The sequence below is a fragment of the Mus caroli genome, unplaced genomic scaffold, assembly GCF_978045245.1.
Source record: "Mus caroli unplaced genomic scaffold, Mus_caroli_1 scaffold_8, whole genome shotgun sequence".
NCBI lineage: Eukaryota > Metazoa > Chordata > Mammalia > Rodentia > Muridae > Mus > Mus caroli.
Window position 1 is genome coordinate 45894257 of NW_028227263.1, and position 23469 is coordinate 45917725.

Genomic DNA, 23469 nt, shown 5'->3' on the forward strand with positions numbered 1-23469 from the left:
AGAGGCTGGAGTCTGAGGAAAAACAGACCCATTGGTACCAGCCATGGGGCTGGATTACTATGCTGTACTCCAGATCACCCGCAACTCAGAAGATGCCCAGATCAAGAAGGCGTAAGTGGGCGGGATCCTAGCCTGGCATGCGCAGAGGCAACCCCACCCTGATGCCAGTCAGTTTCCCTGCATAGTTTAGAGTAGGAAAGGGGCACCTCTCTCCTCTTGTATGCCCTATCTGGCTTTGTGCTGGTTAGGACATGGACGAAATTCAGACACACCTAAATGCATCAGTGGGCTTCCCACGCCCAGTGCTCCTGCCTCTTAGCTCTTCTTGGGTTATGTCTGAATTTCTAGCTATGAAATGAAGACAAAGGACCATTTGGACCTTATCTTGAGTCTCATGAAGAACACAGGTGTGTGAACCAGAAATGACCTGGACTAACGGATGTTACAGTTTTCATTTTGGCCATCATATGGGTTTTTGTCACTGACTGATCTCCATCTCTGAACACCTCTGTCACGTCTCAGGGACTTTGTGACAGTTCAGATATTGATGAGATGGTACATGTCTATAATCCCCAAATAGCGAGTCTGTGGTTAGCCTGAGCTACATAGCAAGGCCCTGTTCGTAAAAAGAAAGGTAGGTGTGTGTGTGTGTGTGTGTGTTTAGGGGGACATCTAGGACAGGGATAAGGCTTTGTTTCTGAAATTTTTGATCTTTTAAAGTTTTTCTTTGAAAGGAAGTTTTGGGCGAATATTTATGGAGCACTAATCTTTAGGGCTGGGTCCAGTGCAGGCCATTAGTTGTGGAATGGGTATTGTTATAAAAGGAGATGTACCCATGCCGTACCCAGGCCACAGAAGCTTGTGTTGAGAGGAGAGGGCTTCTAAGGAGACTGTCCTGATGATTAAGCCAAAGGACAAGGCTTCCAGGAGGACTAAGACTCCACAGTGGGCTGGAGGGGAGACACTGAATTTGGAAATCAGTTGTGTCCCCAAAGGTATAAAGAAAAAGGGAAGCACTGGGGCCCCTGGAGGTTTGGGGTATACTAGCTGCTTGTACTGAACAAATAGGTGCTGCTCTGAGAGCCTTCCATCACTGCTTTATTTAATCCTCACAGCGACCCCGAGAGGAAAAGCCACTGTCATCTCAAGGGCTTGTATGTGACAAATGGAATCAGAAATCAGATACTACCCCTTCCTCCCTGGGCCAGGTCTTGTGTGGACTGAAGGGGAGGGATGTAGGTGTCCAGTGGGGAGGGAGAAATCAGAAAAACTCTTTCAACAGTTGAGAACAATTCAGTGCAGTGTATGATGTCATCCTCTGCTCAGGGCTCTCACTGGCTAGTGGGTTTGAAAAGTTACCACAAGAGAAATCAGGTGGCCAATGGGACTCATCAAAGGAAGGATTACCACGGCAAATAGATAAGGCTAGCCTGGTTACCAGAAGACCAAGTGTGCTGGCTAGTTTTATGTCAACTTGACACAACCTATGTCCCCACCATACAGACCTGTGGTCAAGGTGCATTTTCTTAATTAGTGATTGATGGGGGACGGCCCAGCCCATTGTGAGTGCTGCCATCCCTGGGCTGGTGGTCCTGGGTACTTTAAGAAAGCAGTTGAGCAAGCCACAGAGAGTCATCCCATAAGCAGCACCCCTCCATGGCCCCCACATCAGCTCCTGCCTCCAGGCTCCCTCCTTGAGTTCCTGCTCTGACTTTCTTTGATGATGGAAGATTTGATTTGATTGCAGACATGTAAGATACAATAAACCCCTCAAGCTGCTTTTGGTCATGAGTGTTTTAGTACAGCAATAGAAACTCCCAAGACAGCAAGTACAACAAGTACAGCAAGTACAACAGCAAGACAGCAAGTACAACAGCAAGACAGCAAGTACAACATACTCAGGCAACTCGACCTTTCTGGGCCTCAGCTTCTTATCTCTTAAAAGAAAGGAGAGAGAGAGAGAGAGAGAGAGAGAGAGAGAGAGAGAGAGAGAGAGAGAGAGAGAGAGAGAGAGAGAGAGAGAGAGAGAGAGAGAGAGTGGAGTAGGAGAGAGCATACCCAGATAGTGATCTAGCTGCTGTGTCAGCAGAGGAGCCAAGCTGGGTCCCAAAACCCCCATGAAGAAAGCTGTAGTTCACTTGTAACCTGGCTCTAGGGAGGTGGACAAAGATGGTGAATTCCTGGGGCTGCCTGGACAGTCAGCCTAGCCTACCTGGAGAGTTCCGGGTCACCGTGAGACTGTGTTAATAAATGAGGTGGATAGAGGAACAGGAGAGGTGGTCCTCTGTCACAACCATCTGTAACGGGATCTGATGCCCTCTTCTGGTGTGTCTGAAGACAGATACAGTGTATTCAATCAATTAATTAATCAATTAATTAATGGGTCAATCTTTCCATATTGGAATGGGCTACTTAGAAGAAGGGGATCTCTGGAGTTGGCCTTTGATGTTTTGTCCCCAGCCCCTGCTCTCTGTGTTTCTCTTTTCTTCCCTTCTCTTTCCCTCCCCTCTTGTGTCCCCATTTCCCCTTTTCTCCTCTCCACTCCTCTTTCTACTCTTTTCTCCCTTCCCTCTCCCACTTCTCTGTCTGTCCTTCCTGGCTGCCATACAGCGAGCAGCTTGGCTCCTGCTGTGATGCTCGACCTGAAGGCAATAGTCAGCCACCTACGTGTGGAAACCATTAACCGAAGGTATTTTGTCACAGTAACAAGAAGCCAACCTGTCCTGTGTCTCACAGGTGAACCATCACTGAATCCCCGCTGCACTCAGGTCTCGGCTGTGGCAGCTAAGGGGACAAGAGCCTTAAGACAGATGCCTAGGGAGCAGATGTCCCAGGCTGCGGGCCCGCTGTGCTTCCTACCCCAGGTTCTCTTCTAAAAGGCCCAAACAGCACACCCAAGTCACTGACACTTGTGCCACCCTCTCTGGTTCATAACAAAACTAGAAAGTGGAGCCAGCCCCAGCCACGCTCTGGCCTCAGAAGCAGGTCAGAGGCAAAGGCTTGCTCTCCTCCCACCTCTAGATACCGGAAACTTGCCCTGAAGAACCACCCGTTGAAGTCATCTGAGCCGGCTGCACCTGAGATATTCAAGCAAATAGCAGAAGCCTACGATGTGCTGAGCGACCGTGAGTGGTGGTGGGCCACCCCTCCATTAAGATCATTCCTTAAGCGTCTAGACTGTCAGGTTTTCTGCAGAGAACAGTAGAGAGTAAGAAACCACCCCCCCCCCCATCCCAGCATCTAGACAAACTAAGGGCAAACCAGGATGGTACAAGTCAGGAGGATGGGCTTATGGCTCCCCAAGCCAAGGCGGTACAGAAGTGGGGTGAGTTCCTCTGCCGGCAGACAGAAGCCTTCCTGAGGCTTGGAGGAGGATGCGGCTGCCAGGGACAGAGGGCGTGGGCAGAACAGACCTTCTGACTTATTGTCCTAGACTCTCCAGAGACATCAGGAGCAGAGGGTCAAGGAGCAGCTTAGAGCCACCAGACCTCATCCTTTGGAAATCAGTTGTGTGGGATGAGGGTGACTCACTACCTGGCAAAGAACAGCTGCCCAGCTGGCTTCTCTAGGGCATGGTCTTGGGGGGCTTTGATTGTGGCTACTGTTTATTAGAACAACCAGACGATGGCTTCTCCAGCCCTGACTTTTCAGGATTTGCAAATTTGCAAGTTCAGAATTCTTAGATTCTAAAATTTTAAGATTTTAAAATTTTGCATTTCCCTCCCAAGACAAAGTCAAACCCAGGTATGTACCTGACCCTGTCTCTCAACTCTTCTCAAAAGCCCAACCCAGGTGGGTTTTTCTCATTGCTTTTCTGGGCTATTCAATAAGGACCTCTAGGATAGATGAATAGCTCTGAAACTCACACAGAGCGACATTGACCCTCTGCCTCCTAGAAACTTTCAGGAGACAAGGCTGCCCTTGTCCCTCACCTCCCCTGGCTCTCTCACTACCTCTGTCTCTCCAGCCACGTAAGCCCTGGAGCCCTCCTAAAGGCCACTTTTATCCACAGCTGTGAAGCGAGGCATCTATGACAAGTTTGGTGAGGAAGGCCTGAAGGGTGGGATTCCCCTGGAGTTTGGATCCCAGACTCCATGGACAACCGGCTACGTCTTCCATGGCAACCCTGACAAAGTGTTCCACGAGTTTTTTGGGGGAGACAACCCCTTCAGTGGTAAGAATCCACTCTACTCCTTTCCTTACTGGGAAAGAATACAGCTATAGGAGATGCCTTTCTTGATGGCTAGGTTTGGCTGCTTTTTATTTATTTTGTCTGCTTTATTGTTGTTGTTATTATTATTATTCTTGAGACAGGTTTCCCAGGCCAGCCAATGCTTAGCCAAGGATGACCTTGAACTCCTGATCCCCTGCCTCCCAAGAGCTGGAATTATAGATATGCACCACCCCAGCCAGTTTTCTTTCTTCTTTTCTCTTTCTTTCTTTCTTTTTTTAAAAAAGGTTTTATGTATTGATTATATGTAAGTACACTGTAGCTGTCTTCAGACACTCCAGAAGAGGGAGTTAGATCTCGGATGGTTGTGAACCACCACGTGGTTGCTGGGATTTGAACTCCAGACCTTCGGAAGAGCAATTGGGTGCTCTTACCCATTAAGCCATCTCACCAGCCCCCTTTCTCTTTCTTTCCCTTCCTTCCTTCCTTCCTTCCTTCCTTCCTTCCTTCCTTCCTTCCTTCCTTCCTTCCTTCCTTCCTTCCTTCTTCCTTCCTTCCTCCCTTCCTCCCTTCCTTCTTTCCTTCCTTCCTTCCTTCCTTCCTTTCTTTCTTTCTTTCTTTCTTTCTTTCTTTCTTTCTTTCTTTCTTTCTTTCTTTCTTAAATTTTAGACTTGTTTATTTTATGTGTATGACAGTTTTGCCTGTTTGTATGTGCACTTGTGTGTGCTTGGTAACCAAGGAGATCAGAAGACATCAGGTCTCCTGGAACTAGAATTAGGGGTAGTTGCAAGTCACCATGTTGGTGTTGGGAACTGAATATGGATTCTCTGCAAGAGCAACAAAGGCTCTTAACCACTGAGCCATCTCTGCACCCTCTTAGGCTTGGTCTCACTCTGGAGGGAAGATCAAATTCATTTTGTAGTCTAGCTGGCTTTGAACTCATGGCAATCCTCCTGCTTTAACCTCCCAAGTGCTAGAATTACAGGGATGAGTCACCACATCCAACCTGGCTTTATCTCTTTAAGACGTAAACAGAGGGTTGGAGAGGTGGCTCAGTGGTTAGAGCACTGGCTGCTCTTCCAGAGGTCCTGAGTTCAAGGAACCACACAGTGGCTCACAACCATCTGTGATGCCCTCTTCTGGCATCAGGCATACATGCAGATAGAGCATTCATTTTGTTTTTTCGAGACAGGGTTTCTCTGTGTAGCCCTGGCTGTCCTGGAACTCACTTTGTAGACCAGGCTGGCCTCGAACTCAGAAATCCGCCTGCCTCTGCCTCCCGAGTGCTGGGATTAAAGGGGTGCACCACCACCGCCCGGTGCGTTTGTTTATTTATCTGAGGCAGGGTCTCATTCTGTAGCCCAAGCTAGCTTCAAATTCTCCAGGCTCCCAAGTGCTGGGATGACACATGTAAACCACCACACCAAAGTTAAAAGAGGACTAACTGAAGACTAGCCTAGCCCTCCACTTCCTTTCCTTTCCTTTCCTTTCCTTTCCTTTCCTTTCCTTTCCTTTCCTTTCCTTTCCTTTCCTTTCCTTTCCTTTCCTTTCCTAGATACAACCACTCACTGTTAACATCCTCCACGTCCTCCCAGAAATCTATCTTTAAAAATATTCTGTACTGCTGAGCATTGAAATTGAGACCTTGTATAGTTTAGGCTAGTGGTTCTCAGCTTGTGGGTCATGGCCCCTTTGCAAACCTCTATCTTCAAAAAATATTTACATTTTGATTCACAGCAGTAGCAAAGTTACAGTTATGAAGCAGCAATGAAATAATGTTATGACTGGAGGTCACCACAACATGAGGGAGTGCATTAAGGATAGCGTCATCAGGAAGGCTGAGAACCACTGGGCTAGGCAAAGACTCTTATCACGAGGTTGCCCTCGGGTATTCAGTCCTCCTCCCAGCTCAGGCACTGGTGGTAAAAGTGCCTTTACTTGCTGAGCCATGACACTGGCTCCCAGCTGTCATGTCTGAAGCCACTGCACATTCCCTGCTGACCCTGAGAGACGGGATACATAACAGCCACCTCTGACTTCAAAGTCTACAAAGGGCCCCAGCAATATAGCATAGTAACAAAGGGCACAGATTCTGTGGCCAAGTGGTCCTGGGGTACCAGTTCCAACTTCATTACTCGCTAGCTATGGAACTGGGAGCATTTTTTTGGCCTCTCTGGGCCATAAAGTAAGGATGAAAGTCACTGAGTGCAGAGCCGGATTCACAGAAGGCTCTCCCAAGGGCTTAGCTGCTTCTCAACTTAATGGTATAGGGCAGGACAAGCATTACCTTATGCCATAGACTAATAAACCAGGTTTCAAAGGATTACAGTACTCCAAGCAGACCTGAAGGGCATCCTCTCTCTCTCTCTCTCTCTCTCTCTCTCTCTCTCTCTCTCTCTCTCTCTCTCTCTCTCTCTCTGCCACCAGGTTAAGGCAAGGGCATTGGAGAGGAGGTTGAGAGGAGGAGCTTGGAGCGTGTTGTTGATCACTCACAGTTGCCACCGACCAGCCCAAATCCTCCTTTCTATCAGCGTGTAACTCCAGAGAGCTTGAGAGTGGGTTGTCTAGGATGGTCATGGGAAAGGACAGAGAACGGCCAGAAGGACCTGGGGAAAGGCAGAGTGGCCTGGCTGCTTTAACCGACTCTGAGTGGCATCTTCTCTGCACTACCAGGATCTACCGTTTAGAGTGATGCTTTCGTTGGCTCAGAGTAGGAGCTGCCAGCGCCCCTCTCTGTAGGAGTCCCAGGGAAGCACTGGGACCTGGCAAGAGCTGGTGATCACCAGTCTGCATCTAAGAGTAGCTTCTTAAAGTCAAGTGTGGTAGCTCACAGGTGGTGTAAATCCTAGCATTCAGGAGGTTGGGGCAGGGGATTGCCCTGAATTCAAGGCCCAAAACAAAATGAACAAAACAGATAGCCCTTTGGTCCATGGGTCTCAGAGGTGGCAATGCTGTGCTGAACCTTATTCTGGGGGCACTGAAGAGGTTCAAGGGAATACAGGGGTGTGCATGCGTGCCAGTGTATGTGTGTGTGTCTGGGTGTCTGGGTGTGTGTGTGTGTGTGTGTCTGTGTATCTATGTGTGTGTGTCTGTGTGTATGTGTCTGTGCATCTGTGTGTGTGTCTCTGTATACGTCTGTTTCTGTCTGTCTGTCTGTCTGTCTGATCTGTGTCATTGGACATCATTTCTGTTACCCATTCTCCTGTCTCTTTTAGAATTTTTTGATGCAGAAGGAAGTGATATAGATTTAAATTTTGGGGGACTTCGGGGCAGAGGAGTCCAGAAACAAGACCCTCCCATTGAACGAGACCTCTATCTGTCCCTTGAGGACTTATTCTTTGGCTGCACCAAAAAAATTAAGATCTCCCGAAGGGTGAGTACTTCACCTGCTCCTCTTACCAGGCACCATCAACCTCTACGAACCTCCCTGGCAGGTCCCCTCCCCCTACCAGGAAAACTTGGCAACCTTTTCTGATGGAATCATGGGATCTCAGCTCAAACGACTTTAGACTCAGCTCAAACAAATTTTAGACTTTAGAATCTGAAATTTAAAGTGAATAATCGAAGGATTCACCCTTCTTTCTGGTATGGAAGTCACCTCTGCAGCTACCTAATGGGGACAGGATCCTTTCCTTCCCAGTCCAGCCCCACCCTGGTGGAAAGTGGAGAAGTGAGTGTAGAAAGAGTCTACTTTGAATTTCACTCCAGGGCGTTACAGACCACACCCCAAGGAACTGTGTGCCTCCACCGCAGGATGGGCACGGAAGTGGACTGGCACAGTCTATAAGGCAACAGCTTAGGGAAGACCCTTGTGAGTGGCTGCCACAATATTCATTCCTTGGCCTGACCCTGCAGTTCAGCCTTCTTCCTCCCCTTTGCGTGGGGGAGATACCCATTGTGACTGGGCTGTCCAAAGGTGTCACTGTGTACTCATGGGGTTACAGGCTCGATGTGGGAGGATGCTTTGCATGGGACTCAGTATCTTTCCTTATGAGAGGTCCGCTGCAGGCTTATGATCAGCCCCCTCTTTTCTTCATAGCAACCAATAATTTCCTGGAAGCTGAAGTGTGGGGTCTCTAGTGATCTTGTAATAGACACTGGGGTAGGGTAGGGAGGACTTTGGGATTAGGGCCAGACTTCTGGGATTTGGAGAGAGGCACCTTTCACTATGTTCTTGTTGGTGGCCAGGGCTTGTTGTGACTGGTGTCTCAGGCCATGACTTCATTAGCTTGAGGACATGCCTTGCCTTGGGGAGTGACAAGCTCTCAGATCCAGCAGGACAGGTGTGGAAATGACTCTAGTCCTCCATTACTATGAGTACTGAGTACTCATACTGAGTACTCCACAGAGCCTTTCCCTTGAGACACTCCCCATCTTGCCCCCTTGTCTCTGTAGGTACTAAATGAAGACAGATATTCTTCTACCATCAAGGACAAGATCCTGACCATCGATGTGAGACCTGGATGGAGGCAGGGCACACGCATCACCTTTGAGAAAGAAGGGGACCAGGTGAGAGGGAGAGAAGTTGGTTCGGGTCAGTCACCAGGTTCAGGTAGTGGGAGGACTGAAAGGGAAGGAGCCCATATTTTTTCCTTTCCCTACAAGCTCTGGTCTATGGTAAGATATAGCACCATTGGCAGAGCCTTGGCAGATCACCCTGTGTGGCTGGTGACACAGGGTGACAGGATCTTTGGGTTAACTGTCCAGCCAGTCTGGCTGACGTGCTGTGCTCTAGGGTCAGGAGAGAGCCCATCTCAAAAATAAGATAGAGAGCAATTCTCAATTTGCAGCTCTCAGGCACATACATGAACATACGCCCTTGCTCACCCACAGGAACACACACACACACACCTCTGGCAGGAGAACTCAGCTTCTCCTTCCGTGTCTCCCCAGTTTTCTTCAGTGCAAGTCTGAGGAAAGCCCAAGGAGAAAGGTGTTCAGAAGCATTTAATTAATAATATTAAACTAAAACAACTGTGGAGAACATTGCTATTGTACTAAGATACAGAGTCCTTACATGCTGATAGGAAACAGAGGAATGGAGAGCCCAGAGCCGAGAGAGATGGATTCCCTTGCCCATACCTCGTTCTTTCTTACCTGGAAAGCATCTGCTTCCAACAATCATGCTTCAGCCTGCGTCATTGTGAGCCACAGCAACTCAGGAGGCTGAGGCCTGGGTCAAGTTCAGCCTGGGTGACATAGTGAATTCCAGGCTAGTCTGGCTACAGAGTAAGTCACAGGTAAGCAAGAAGGCAGGCAAGCAAACAGATAGCCAGTGCCAACATCCTCCACTCTGGCCACCTTTTTCCAACCTTCCGACATGGCCCAGGGCCTCTGCAGCACCCAGCCTCTGGGCCTTGAGCTTACGATTTCTGACCTATATGACTATTTCTGACCATCTGCTATGTCTTTTTTTTTTTGTTTGTTTGTTTTTTCGAGACAGGGTTTCTCTGTGTAGCCCTGACTGTCCTGGAACTCACTTTGTAGACCAGGCTGGCCTCGAACTTAGAAATCTGCCTGCCTCTGCCTCCCAAGTGCTGGGATTAAAGGTGTGTGCCACCATGCCCGGCTCATCTGCTATGTCTTGTTCTGGGGGCAGCAGCTGCTTTTGCTCTCTGTCTTCAGTGGCCAGAAGAGAAGTCGGAGTTCAGGGCGGCTCACTGAAGCGAAGAAATCACTGCTGAGTTTCCGTTAGGCAGAGAAGTTGTCTGACCAGCTCAGGGTCCGACTATCACTTGAGCAAGTCCCCGCCCCATCCCCCTGAGTACATTTACTTTGGGCGTGCTCAGTAGAGAGGCACTTGAGGAGTGGAGAGTGATCCAGGAACACTTCTCTAGGGGGTGGCCCTAGGCCACACTGAATGTCCCCTCTAGAAAACTGGGTCTAATTCTCCATTGCACAGATGAAGACCTGGAGACATGTAGAGACAGAAACGTGGTCAATTGATATAAGCAATAAACCTGTCTGTCGCCACTTGGCTTTCCCCGCCTAGGGCCCCAACATCATCCCGGCTGACATTATCTTCGTTGTAAAGGAGAAGCTGCACCCTCGCTTCCGCAGGGAGCATGACAACCTCTTCTTCGTGTACCCCATTCCTTTGGGCAAGGTGAGTGGGCACAGGGCAGAAGGGCATGTGGGCCCAGAGTGAACCCCACTTACAGCAGCTCAGGCTTCATCTCTTCTCCCCCTAACCAACTTGGACCCGTCGTAGGCAGAGTCCTGTGTCTCTCTCCCTGGCATTAGGTGGATCTGTGTCAACAGCCCCTCCCTGCCCACCTCATCTTTCCACATTGTCCTGGTCCTGCCTGCCGCTGTCCCCACGGTCTCCGCATGTCCAGGTGGTTCTCCTCAAGGTGCCCCTGTTGACTCAGGTCTCAGGGTGAGCACACCTGCCCGGCTGGGGAATTTTCACACTGCCCACCTCACCCTAGAGCTGCTGTCCCTACTGTGTGGCAGCATTCAGAGTCTGTCATCCCTGTCTCTCAAAAGCCTTACACTCTGTCATCACCAAACTGCCCAGCTCAGGGCTGGAACCCAGATAGACTCCCAAATGCCCTCTAAATAGAATGGCTGTGGCGATGCTCTGTAAACCCCTCTCTCATTCTACCCTCCGGCCTCCAGGCCCTTACCTGCTGCACTGTGGAGGTGAAGACTCTTGATGACCGGCTGCTCAACATCCCTATCAACGACATCGTCCAGTGAGTCTGTCTGCCTAGTCCCCAAGTAGTCACAAGAAAGGATGGACTGAGACTTGGTAGGGCTGTACAGGCTGCTACCAAAGAAGGATTTCCCTGGGAACCCAGGCTGGGATTCAAATCCACTGGCCTCTGCCTGAGCCATGGGCTGTGTTCACCCTACAGAGGGATAGCCTTTCTCTAACCCATGGGAAACCCTTTATAGGCCCGAGAACCCAGTGTTGGCCAATCTCTTGTCTCCATCCTCAAAACTTTCAACAGAGCATGGAATAGTAGCTCCCAATTCTTGTTCCAAGAGAAGTCTCAGAGAAGGGAAGGTTCGACTCCCACCCCAGGTTGGCTTTGCTTCCTGGGGAGGATTGTGCAATTCTGGGGGTCAGCCAGCAGGGTACTCACTTTGAGCAAGAGTTTTCAGGAGTGTTGTATTTGGAACAAGACAATCTCTCCTTCAGCTCTCTCCCACCCACTCTGGTGTGTGAGACCTGGCCAGCTAGTGGGAAGCTGTAAGAATGGCCGAGACTCCTGCAGTGTGCGGGAGGTAGCGTGCACCCATTGGACACTGCTGAGTTGTCTATGCTCCTTCCTTTCTTCTTTCCCTGTCTCAGCCCTAAGTACTTCAAGATTGTGCCAGGTGAGGGGATGCCACTGCCTGAGAACCCCAGCAAGAAGGGAGACCTCTTCATCTTCTTTGACATCCAGTTCCCCACCCGCCTCACACCCCAGAAGAAGCAGATGCTGCGCCAGGCATTGCTAACCTAATTCTGGGGGACCTGAGAAGGAACAGGGAGGGAGGGGGCTAGCTGGGCCTTGCCTGCTCCTATCCACTCAACTCCCACAGCCTATGAAGATGGGGAGGTGTGAGACCTTAGGCTGACATAATAAAGATTCCTATCCTATAGCTATGATGGGAAGTGAGTTGGAGGGATGCTTCCTGCAGGACCCCAAAAGCTAGGCACCCAAGGCCCCATTTTGACTTCCTAGGCACAGGCTGTTCCCTGAGGCTTCAGAGTTTCTTGCTTCCTTCCATCTTGGCAACAGAAGGCAGGGCTATGCGACCTCTAGGGTCCTTCTGCTCCTGACATCTCACAACACACTATCTCTAGAAGGAACCATCTGTGGACTGTGCCGTCTTGAGAAACATAGACAGGAAATTAAAGCACAGGCAGGGACAGTGCTGTGTCCGTGGCTAAGCTGTCACTAGAACTTTAGGCCACTCCATATAGACTCACTGCTTCAGTTAACAGCCACACCCAGAACACAGTGCCAGGAGAGCTCTGCTCTCTGCCCCTGGCTTTGGTTCCCTGTCTATGAGATGGGTTTTAGGCTGCCTCTGGACCAGTAGCCTGCGAGTCATGGGCACTTGAGCTCCTGACTCTTGCACTGTTAACTGACCTTGTTAGTGGAGCTTACAGCCTGCCTACAGGTAGGAGACTGGGGTCATTGGTGTGAAAACCACTTGGTGGACTCATGGTTAAATTATAGAGAGGGTCACAGCATCATTGTCCTGTGGTCAGGAGGAGGTCTGGCTTCCGGAGTCACACCTATGCCTTTAGAGATCGACCTGCCTCTGAGTATTGGGATTTAAAGCATGCAGTCCCACACTCAGCTTTTGTTCTTTTAAATTTTGAGGCAGGGTTTCCAAAAGCTGGGGCTGACCTTGAACCCCTGATCCTCTTGCCTCGGCATCCCACATGTGTCACCATGCCCAGCTACAAGATTCTTTTGTTTTTTAAAGTGGGAATGTAGCTCTTGGCAAGTATTTTACTTTTGAACACATTCAGTCTTGTCTCTGCTGTCCCCAAACCCTTGGGAACAAGTTATCCTACTGCCTGAAGCCATCTTGAACCATCATGAAGGCAGTAACAGAAAAACCCTGAGATAAGAGGCCTAAACATGGTGGTGCAGTGCACACCTTTAATCCTAGCACTTGGGAGGCAGATGCAGGTAGATCTCTGAGACAAGCCTGGTCTACAGAGCAAGCTCCAGGATAGCCAGGGCTAGCTACACAGAGAGCCTCTGTCTCAAAAACAACCAAACCCAAAAAACACCTGGAGATAAAGACTCTGGGGCTGGGGCTCCAGCCAGGAAGCATCTCATTGTAACAGTCAAATGTGGGCCTTCGGTCAGATTGATTCCTGGGCAAGTCACTCCATTTCTCTAGGTCCTTTTTGTGGAATAAAGTTGTTTTGCCTGCATGTTACTGTGCCATATACATGCTTGCAGTACCCTCAGAGGCCAGAAGAGGGTGTCAGATCTTCCTGGAACTCGAGTTAAACAGATGGTTGTGAGCTACGGTGTGGGCCCTGGGTCTGGAACCTAGGACCTTTGCCAGAGTTGCTAGTGTTCTTGACTGCCAAGCCATCTCTCCAGCCCTCAGGATCCATCTTTGTTTTTGTTTGAGACAGGATTTCTTTGTGTAGCCCTGGCTGACCTTGAACTCACAGAGTCTGCCCCCACCTCTGGGATTAAAGGGGAGAGACTCCACTGCCAGGTTCTAGTTTTTACAGCAAATACTTCAACCCCTTCATTACAGACCTGTGGGACCAGACGGTGGAGTGTTCACTGCCCTGTGGCAGGACTGACACGAAGGTGACTGTAACTGTCTGCTCTGAGGGTGACCCTCCAGTTCTGTAGGGAGGTTGGGGAACTAGGACTTCTGTCCTGGGGGACTCTGTGGGAAGCTTGGCCTCAGGCCTCCACCATGCCCTTTATGAGATCCCTGTCGTCCCAGGAACTGGGCTGCCTTAGGAGGCAAAGCAGGGCGTCTGGTGCATCCCTCTGGAAGCATTGCTAAGGCCTCTGCTATGCTGTTTTCTAAAGACCGCTGCTCCTTCCTCAGGCCAACTGACAGCATTCCTAGTCATGGAGTCTAGTGGTCTCACACCTATATCACATGCCTGGTGAAGGATCTATTGGACACACTGTGCCCTCTCTTGACCTGTTTGTCAGCTGTTGGTAGTAAACTGTCCCTTGAAGGACCTAACACAATGACCAGATCCTCATTTGCTGTGCCCTTGTGTGCTGAAGCACCAGCCGCACTGCCGGCCAACCCTCACTGCGGCTTGCTGCCTCAGGACCGAGACTGGGGCTGGATTTACCAGAAGCTGAGGAGAAGTGGTGCTCTTCTCTGGGAGCCAATCGAACAGCCTGGCCTCTTGCCAAGTACTGGGAAGGTCTAACTTTTTAGCTCTGACCCAGCCTGCTAAAGAGGTGAAGGGGCAGAAGCTATCACTTTAGGCCGAGAGGACATCCTGTTGTCTGGGCCCAGTTTCACAGCTGCCAGACAATCCCCCAAGGACCCAGCACTGTGTGTCTTGCCTTGGCGCTCGATGGTGACCCGTATGAGTCTGAAATGTATAAAATGGGTCGTGGATGGGCTGGTGAGATGGTTCAGTGGGTAAGACTGCTCTTCCAAAAGTACTGAGTTGGGCTGGTGAGATGGCTCAGTGGGTAAGAGCACCCGACTGCTCTTCCGAAGGTCCAGAGTTCAAATCCCAGCAACCACATGGTGGCTCACAACCATCCGCAACGAGATCTGCCTCTTCTGGGTGTCTGAAGACAGCTACAGTGTACTTACATATAATAAATAAATCTTAATAAAAACAAAAAAAACAAAAAAACCCAAAAGTACTGAGTTCAAATCCCAGCAACCACATGGTGGTTCACAACCACCCATAATGAGATCTGATGCCCTCTTCTGGTGCATTCGAAGATAGCTACAGTGAACTTACACTAATAAATAAATCTTTGAAAGAAAAAAAAATGGGTCGTGGAGACTTGACAGGCCCCTCCCTGTTCTGGGAGGGACCTCACCGGTGGTTCCTGCTCCTTGAGTGGTCCTACCTCCCTCTCCTGGCTGAGGAGAGCTGGCTGGAAAGAGGACTGACTGAAACACCCTGACAACCTAAGCGTTGACTGGTCCCCAACCTTGGGGGAAAAGGTAAGACTCCCAACAGAAAGGCTCTTCAGAGGTCAGGCACTACAGGTGGCTGTAATCCCAGCCCTTGGGAAACTCAGGCAGAATTGTCATGAGTTCTAGACTACACAGCGAGTTCCAGGCCAGTGTGCTACAGTGTGAAGCCCTGTCTGAAACAACAACAAAACCCCTACAGGCTGGATCTTGGCTAGGGAGCCTGAGCCCCTTTCAATGGGTCAGACCTGCCCTGCCCCCACCCACCCCCCGGTTCAGAGCATGGCTCAGGGTGTGATTATAGCTGAGGACAGCCTGCCTTGTCCTCTGTAGGTCTATGGCCTCAGGAAGTGGGTTGCTATGTGTAAAACAGAGTAAAGCAACCCCCCCCCCAAAATGGAAGGTTCTGGAGTTTCCTTACATCTCCCAACAAGTTGATGTGGGAGGGGCAGGGATACTTCCACTCTGCAATTAGACAGGCCTGGCCAGTGTGGGTGGGGAAGGCAGCTCTGGAGTACCAGGCACTGAGTGACAGCTTACATGGTGTTCAGGAAAGGGTAGGAGGGACAAAGACTGCAGTGTCCCCTGGCTGTGCCACTGATCTCTGGAGCCCACACTGGGTCTGGAGGAACAGACTGGAAGACCCTCCAGCCCCTCTCAGATGTTACAGGTAGAATGTGGGTCACATCCCTTTTTAAAGTCACTGGGGTCCTCACCTGCCTGCCAAGGTCCTGAAAAGGTCCCTTGACCAAGACCTCTGTAAACATATGAGAAAGAAGACACCAACATTGAGCTTGCTTTATGGGTGAAGGCTGAGCTGAGCTGGGCTGGGCTGGGCTGGGGATGAAGATGTGGGCTTAGCTGTAGAAAGGGCTGAGGGCTCAGGGTCTGGTGTCAGGCCTCCTCACTGTGAGTCATCAGTACAGAGGCATAGGGAGATGAGGTGGGAAGGGAGTCGGGGTGCAGGAAATGGGAAGAGAATGGGACTGGGCAGAGGATGAAGAAAAAGACAGGGCAGGGACGGGAAGCAGGGCCTAGGTCAGCAGCTGGAGAGGCTCAGAAAGGTGCCTCCCGGGATTGGTAGGCAGCCATTAGGGCTCTTTTGAGCTGCTCATAGGTAACAAACATCACTACGTTCCAGGATCCCAAGCGGAGAAAGGAAGGCATGAACCTAGAGAGAGCAAACACAAGTCATGGAGGTCCCTCCACCACCTGCTTCTAACCATTGGGCTCCTCCATCCACCCAACCCATGACCACATGCCCAAGAATCCCAGGTACCCAGCTCCCTACGCCTGCTGTGCTGGGGAGTAGAACCCAGGGTCTCCAAGCATGCTAAGCAAGCCCTCCACCACTGACCCACCCATCCCCAACCCCCAGTCTGAATGCTCACTTTAACTTCTAAAAAACAGAGGTGACAGCAACTATGGGCTATCTGACATTTGGCTGCATCTCACTTCTCTCTCTGGAGTTCTGTGAGGGGATCTGAGGCTCACCCCTTGTAGAAGGCGCGGGGTCCCTCCTTCTGGAGCATGGTAAGGGCACAGTGACCTGCGCTGTGGTACTGGCCCAAGGCAGAGTTCATGTATCTCGTCTTGACCACATCAACAGGGGAGGCGATGACGGTGGTGCAGAAGCCGGCCCCGAAGGCAGAAGTGAAGTGGCAAGGGAGGTCATCTGCCATGAAGCAGCGGGAGAGGCTGTCAGCTCTCCCAGCCGCATCCCACCATTGCCGCAGAGGGGTCTCATTGTTTTAAAGACAGACTACAGCTAGAATCTCTTAGGGGGACTTAAGAGTCTTTTTGTTGATCTCGCCTGTTTATGTGCAAAGTGGGGTTTTTACCCTGTTGGATTTGAATGATAAGAAATATAAACTCTAAAAACACAAGGCAAGCAGGATAACAAGATGCAGTCTTTAGACAACTAGACGCCCCCTAGCAGCTTGTAGTGGCGCTAACACACCTGTCATGAGGTTGGCTTTCAGGAGAGTATCTTTGATGAGGTCATAGGTCACAAGCTCAGCACAGTTGACAATGGCATTACGGGCAACATTGGGAGAAGTCCCTGTAGAAAAGAGAACCTGTGTGAGCCCAGGGCATGGGGGAGAGGAGGGGAGAAAAGCCAACACCCATACACACCTTTCCAGAGGCCCCGGATCCCTTCCTCTCGTGCAATGGTCTTGTAGGCTTCGACAGTGCTCTGGTATCTCCGACCACCACCAGCCCGGGCCTGAGCCTGGAAGCGGACCTTTACCACATCTGTAGGCTGAGCCACAGCCACGGCCAGGGCACCTGTGGTGCTACCTGCCAGGAGGCGGCTCCCGATGCCTGCATCTGTGGGCAAAGGGGGAGTGGGGGGCGGGGTTAGTGGCCCGCAGGCTTGCACTCAGGTGCATCATGCTCTTGCCAGACCACCATGCCGTGGGAAGAGAGAGGCTCTAGATCACTCTTGCAGGGTTACAACCAGGATGTAACACAAAATGGAGACGGCGCTTTCTCACATAAATGTGTTCATTTACGCTACTCGGCAGCCTTGGTAAGTCAGGGTCAGTTCCATTTATCAAATGTGAAACCCAAGACCAAAGCAGAGAGGCTTTTCCTAGCGGAGCTGAGTCCAGAGGCAGATTCTTAGCCCCAGCTCTACTCCCTGAGAGTGATCCTGGGGAGGGCATTGTGACACACACTTAACGCCTGCACTTGGAAGGCTGAGGCAGGGAGAGCTGTTCGAACTCCAGGCCAGCCAGAGCTGCAAGGTGACACTCCTGTCTCGACCCCCTCCCCTCCCCTCCTAGGAGGGCATAGTAAGAAGAAAGAATGTGGTTGTGGGGGCTAGAGGATGTGGTGGCTGCCTCTCCATTGTGCTTCTGGCCCAGTCCCTCCCCTATTTCAAGCCTCTGTCTATCTGTCACCCAGGAGGCCACCTACCACCGCAATGGTTTTGAAGACCATCATGGGCTCACACCCTGCTTGGAGATAGCCCTGGTGCTCAGATAACAGAAATCAGGGCCCACCTCTAATCCTCCCGGGGTTCTTGGGAAATCTAAAGGAGCCATTGAGCTGCACAGACAGACTAAGGTCAGTCAGTCTGTCCTTGCCGCATACTCACGCTCCGAGCCCTTGGTGTAGAACTGCTTGACAGATACTCACGCTCTGAGCCCTTGGTGTAGAACTGCTTGACAGAGTCGTAGAGGCCAATGCGGACGGAGGCAAAGCTCATCTGGCGCTGCAGGCCGGCGACCAGCCCATTGTAGAGGCTGCGTGGACCCTCAGTGCGCACCATGGTTAGGATGGTACCCAGAACGCCACGGTACTGGGCGCTGGCTGCGGTGCGCACTAGCCCTTGACTCTCCCCTTGGATCTGAAAGACCAAGATGGGGTGGTTGTGAGCACAGGGAGATGGCTCTGCTGGTCTCCCGCCAGCTCCAGGCTCCTCATCCCTGCCAAGGAGTCTGACCCAGGGAGGGAGCAGATTAGACAGCATCAGGACCCTCACTACATCCTCACCTGCAGCCGGACCTTGGCAGTATCGAGAGGGAAAGTGATGAGATCTGCAATGCAGGCAGCTGTCCCAGCCCCCAGGAACTTCACAGTGGCTGTAGGGGGCACATCTGTGGCCTTGAAACCAACCATGATTCTGATTTCCTGCTACCTCCCAGAAGATGGAGAGAAATTGGAGAAACGGGGACCTTCAATCAGCAAGACGAGACAGAGGAACTCTGCCGGAGTTCTAGGCCAAGAGGGGAGAAGCCATCAATATCAGCAGCGCCTCCCTGGTCACCATCTACCTACCCCTGCCCAGCCTTCCCTCAAGGCACCAAGCACATCTCAGGGGGGTCCAGGATGAAACCAGGAGAGCTCCAAAAATAGTCAAGTCGGGTCTGGGAAGCAATTCCTGCCAAGGAACTGAGATTCCAGTGAAGAACTCCTCTCTTATTTGGTGGAGGGGGTGTGGCTCAGGGTCACCCTGGAAGCCACCAACCAGCTCCTGATCTCCTGGCAGAGACTGCAGAGGAAGGCCCCGTTCCTAATCTGTGGGACTTATCCCAACAGCTGACTAGGACAAGACTATCCAAGCAGGACCTGGCAGGCAAGTCTTTTGCTTTGGGATCCTAAACAGGAGAGGTCCTGTCTGGTATGTAATTATGAAAGGAGACATGAGACACCTTGATGAATTCCATCCTAGCAGCCCCCACCCAGCTCGGGCCCTGTGCAGGTTTACAGATGGACACTGCCCACCCCTGCAGGCTCATGGCCAGGCACTGGGCAAGGCACCTGGCCAGCCAGGATGCCTGTTTGTTTTCCTCCAGTAGGGAAATGTTCAGTTATCTGTGGTGCGAAGAGAGGTGCAGCTCACAGCTATGCAGAAAAGATACAGGAAACCAAAAGGTCCATTTTGTTCTTTGAGCTGGAACACTACCCTCCTCTAAGGCCGAGGAGGAAGTGAGCCCAGCACCCAGCGGGGGGTGGGGGTGGGGTGGGGGTGGGGTGGGGGTGGGGAGGGTGAACTGCTTCTTCTTCCCTAGTTTCACTTCTCCGCTTTCATTGGAGCAATCGCTCTGAGCCCATCTTGATTGGCTGCCTGTGTTGCTGGGGCAGAGGAGGAAAGCCCTAGCGGGTGGAGGGAGGATGTGGCCGGTAGTCACCTGTGAACACAGACAGCCATGGAAACAAAACAGCTCACCCAGGCTGAGACAAACAGGGACATCAGAGGGACTCACCATGACAACGAGCTCAAGGGCGCCTCTAGGAAAAGCCTGACTTCAGTCAGGAGTCTGGGCCCCTGGAGCTCAGGGAGACTAGGAGTCAATGTCTAAGTGAAGGTGCTCCCTGACTCCCCACGGGAGTGCTTCCCACTCTGACTCCACTGAGAAATCCTGAGAGCAGCCTGGAAGGCAGCTGCCCTCCCTGGCTCCCCGTTAGACGTTAGAGCTCAGAACCATGTCCACAGGCTCCAAAGCTGTTCACTGTCTGCCCTGCCCTGCGGTGCCTCATTTCTCCCGGTTTTTCTCAGTCTCAGGCTCAGATAAGGCCCTTCACAATGGAAGCCCTTTCTGACCAATTAAACAGTTCTGAGACGCTCTGAGCAGACCTCCTCTCTAGGCATTAGTGCATGAGTCTGATGTAGGCCGGTCTAATCTTGAGCTAAGTGGTAGGGTGTTGTGAGGTCCGGAAAGACGAGGTCTCAGTTGCCGCCAGATCAAAAACATGTGGCTCAGCCACCATTGTGAATGCTGCGTAGGGTTTGCCAAAGGTCGGGTCCTCGAGGGCTGAGTACAAAGGCAAAGATCACCTGTACTAAAGGTTTCTCCTATGACTAAAACGCAGGCCGAGAAAGATAATCCTGTCAGGCACGGCCTGCATCTAAAGCTCCAGGGCAGTCAAAGAGAGGTCCTGAGATCCTGACCCAAAATGAACCAACAAAAACAGAATCCATTTTATAGGACCTGACAACCACTGAAGGCAATAAAAAACTAACACCCAATTTCTAATCTCATTCACAGGGACGTCAAAAGCTAGGACAAAAAAAAAAAAAAGAATGGAAGCTCAGACCAGCAAGATGGCTCAGTGGGTAAGGGCGCTTGCCATTGGGACACAGATGGTAGGAGGCCTGAGTTGTCTTCTGACCTTCATCTGCATGCCACAGCACCCGCGTGCCTTTACATGAACGCATGGGGGTACACGCACATGCACACGTGAACACACATGTGAGCACACATACACACACCACACACACACACACACACACACCCCATAAGCTTCTGCCCCAGCTCTGCTGTTGACTGCCAAGGCCACCTGGAACCAGTCCCCATCCCGCTTAGGTTCTCCCCTTATACACTGGGGTCCGCCATCTTTACGGGCCAGAAGGTGACCAGGGATGATGAAGGAGATTGCTGAACTGTGAAGAGGCACTCATCAGGGTGGGAGGAGGGGAATTTTTATTGTCTTGCTGAGCAGCCCTAGGCCCCAGGCCTGAGAGAAGGCTTCCTTAGCCGGGACTCCTTACCTGGAGGCTGCTTTGAGGTCTCAGGCTGAGGCCTCCGAGATCAAGCTTCTCTAAAGGTGTCCCTGTCTTCAAAGCTGCTGGTGGCTATCATGGCCCGATCCCCTTGATTTTCCATAGAAAATGGCTGGGAGACGAAACACTTAAAGTTCATACTATTGTGTCCTGTGGGGGAGAGGAAGGAAGCCAAGTTTAGAATGGAAGATTGTCTTTGCAGGACCACTGCCCTGCAAGGAAGGGTCATCTGTCACACAAGTCCTTTCAGACAGCCTTGCTGGGAGGGACCGATGCAAGGCTCAGTTCTAGCTCAGAGCAGCCAGGGTCTAGGGGAAGAACTCAGGAGTCTTTTACCCCCACACGCTGGCTCACTTGCAAACTTGTTTCCCAGATAGTTATGTAGACAGGCAGCTGTGCTGTGCTGGGGCTTACAGTCACAAAACTGTTGAGTGGAGCATTATATCTATTTGTGTTGAATCAGGATAAGGCAGGCCCAGTCTCCCTGTGTCCCTACTCCCACCTCGGGCAGGCAGCCACATAAGATAGTGTAACAAAGGCCAAACAAACTCCAAGCCTCCTCCAGGCACAAACAACCCTTGATACAAGAACAGGCTTTAGGGCACATGGCCCAGAGCCTCCTGGTGACAGTCATTCTGATCTTCACTGACGTGGAAGCCCCTTCCCCCACCCAGACCGGTCAGGCTGGGAACATCTTAGCTGAGGGGAAGAAGTAGAGAGATGAAAGTTTTAACCTTCGACCAATTGGACGTCAGAGGCAAATAACAAAGGGAGTATTTAGGAGGAAAGAAATCTAGAGAGGGCAAATTAGGACTCCAGGGAAGGGAAAAGAAAGAGCAAAGACAGATGGAGTGGGAGAGAGCAGGTGCGGCCAGCGAAGGGATGGGGCACGCTCACCGGACTGCAGGAGAACACAGGAGTGCAGAAGGCTGTGTCCGACGGCGGGAGAGTGGTGGCTGCCCAGGAAGCTGGCGACCCGAAGACACTGAGGGCGGAACTGACAGTGGCTGCGAACCCGCGCCTACAGAACTTAAGTCTAGAGGGCGTGGTTGGGGCGTGGCGTGACGAGGCGGAGCCAGGGCGGCCCACGCCCCCGGGTGAGGAGGCGTTTCCATCTGTGGTTGCCTGAAACCCCTAGGTCCCCCCAGAGGCTCCCGTCTCAGATCTTCCCCCTCTATTCCCCGGGCAGACAATCTCTTTGTGAGGACAACCAGACTGACTGGCCAGATGCTCTGGATCGCGAACCCCTACCCACTCCAGGCCTCCCCTCCCCCTCCCTGCAAGGCACCTGAGGACCGGGCGGAGCGCGGGCTTCCGGGACCGGAACAAATCCGGGTGTGGTGACGGGGCAAGGCTGGCGTTCCCGCCTTCTGCCGCTCCCAGTCAGGTCCCGGGGGACACTGGCACCTAACGGCTGGGGCGGGGCGAGGACACCTGGCCTTCCCTCCCCTCTGCACCGAGTGCAGCCAGGCTGGCGCCCCGCAAGGGAGAGGGCAGGGCAGAGCCTCGCCTGCTGCACTCCAGCCCGGCGAGGACAAACTCAGCAGGTGGACCGGACCTCAGCGAGATAATGGCCACGTGGGAGTGGCGGACTTGAAAGCAATACTTGGGCCCTGTGTCCTACCGTGCATTGTGGGGGTAGGAAGCAGGTCTCAATTTGCCTCAATTTGTGTTCCAGCTTTGGTACTCTCCGTCGGTTTCTTTTGTTTTTATCCTCCTTAGCCCCGGAGTCTTAAGAGATTAGATCAGAGCGTGGAACTCTTTTTGCTTGCCTAGGAATTAGGCGCCCAAGAGCAGGAAGCCGGGGACCAGGGGCCCGAATATACTATAATAGAAGCTCAAGTAGGTTTGGGCTGCTGTGGAAAGTGCAGTGGGAGGAGGGGGCTGGGTGAACGTGTGTGGAAAGCAATTACTATGCATCAGGTAGGCGACGCAGGCACCTAACGATAATCTTTCCAGGTCATCGTTAACTATTATTTTCCAGAACAAGAAAGTGTGAGAAGCCCCAGACCTTAATAGGACCCCAGACCTTAGCACATCAGACTCAGTGATGGAAGTACCATTCAACTGTAAAACTCAGCACACAGACAGAACCATCAATGTCCATAGTTCTGGAAAAGTCTCTAAATGTACTGACCTTACCTTTTGACTTCTGTGGTTCCACTACTGGCTAACTTGTTTTGTTAGCTGAAGTATGTCATCCTAAAACATGGGTTTTGTGCTTAAAAACGTACCCAGGAAAGGATCCTGAACACCCAGTGTGGCTTTATTAGCCAGCTGGCTTACTTTAAACGAGACTAGATAAAATACACCTTCACTATCAAGTGGCAAAACCCCATAGCTGGTGGGTGGATGGTGATCCCAACATAGCTGGTGGTGATCTTACAAAGCTGACAGTACTCTACTCTGCCCGTTGCTCACTCGCAATACACCCAATAAACCACTCTTTAAAAAAATTGGTGAAGGGGCTGGTGAGATGGCTCCGTGGGTAAGAGCACTGATTGCTCTTTTGAAGGTCCTGAGTTCAAATCCCAGCAACCACATGGTGGTTCACAACCATCCAGAATGAGAGCTGACACCCTCTTCTGATGTTTCTACAGTGTACTTACATATAGTTATAAATAAATCTTTGGACTCGGAGTAAGCAGAGGTACTGAGTTCAGTTCCCAGCAACCACATG

At 51.4% G+C, this 23469-nt stretch overlaps 2 protein-coding genes across 3 annotated transcripts; one reads left to right on the forward strand and one right to left on the reverse strand.

The window, feature by feature from the left end:
* On the forward strand, nucleotides 1-11764 carry Dnajb13 (DnaJ heat shock protein family (Hsp40) member B13). The gene is made up of 8 exons (XM_021169011.2): nucleotides 1-111; nucleotides 3022-3125; nucleotides 4013-4174; nucleotides 7387-7544; nucleotides 8567-8680; nucleotides 10164-10277; nucleotides 10793-10869; nucleotides 11472-11764. Exons 1-8 carry the CDS (start codon nucleotides 44-46, stop codon nucleotides 11623-11625), a joined length of 951 nt encoding a protein of 316 aa, XP_021024670.1. The 5' UTR covers nucleotides 1-43; the 3' UTR covers nucleotides 11626-11764.
* Nucleotides 11765-15560: 3796 nt separating this feature from the next.
* Ucp2 (uncoupling protein 2) lies at nucleotides 15561-22095 on the reverse strand. Of its 2 annotated transcripts, XM_021167958.3 has the most exons (9): nucleotides 22078-22095; nucleotides 21687-21825; nucleotides 20778-20939; nucleotides 18278-18500; nucleotides 17921-18131; nucleotides 16913-17107; nucleotides 16737-16838; nucleotides 16271-16451; nucleotides 15561-15947 (listed from the first exon to the last, which is right to left on the reverse strand). In XM_021167958.3, the coding sequence occupies exons 4-9, from the start codon at nucleotides 18401-18403 to the stop codon at nucleotides 15833-15835; spliced, it is 930 nt and encodes a 309-aa protein (XP_021023617.1). In that variant the 5' UTR covers nucleotides 18404-18500; nucleotides 20778-20939; nucleotides 21687-21825; nucleotides 22078-22095; the 3' UTR covers nucleotides 15561-15832. The 2 variants fall into 2 exon arrangements, with proteins under 2 accessions (XP_021023617.1, XP_029335885.1); XM_029480025.2 differs by lacking the exon at nucleotides 22078-22095 and having other exon boundaries at nucleotides 21687-21843.
* Between the last annotated feature and the right edge of the window lie 1374 nt (nucleotides 22096-23469).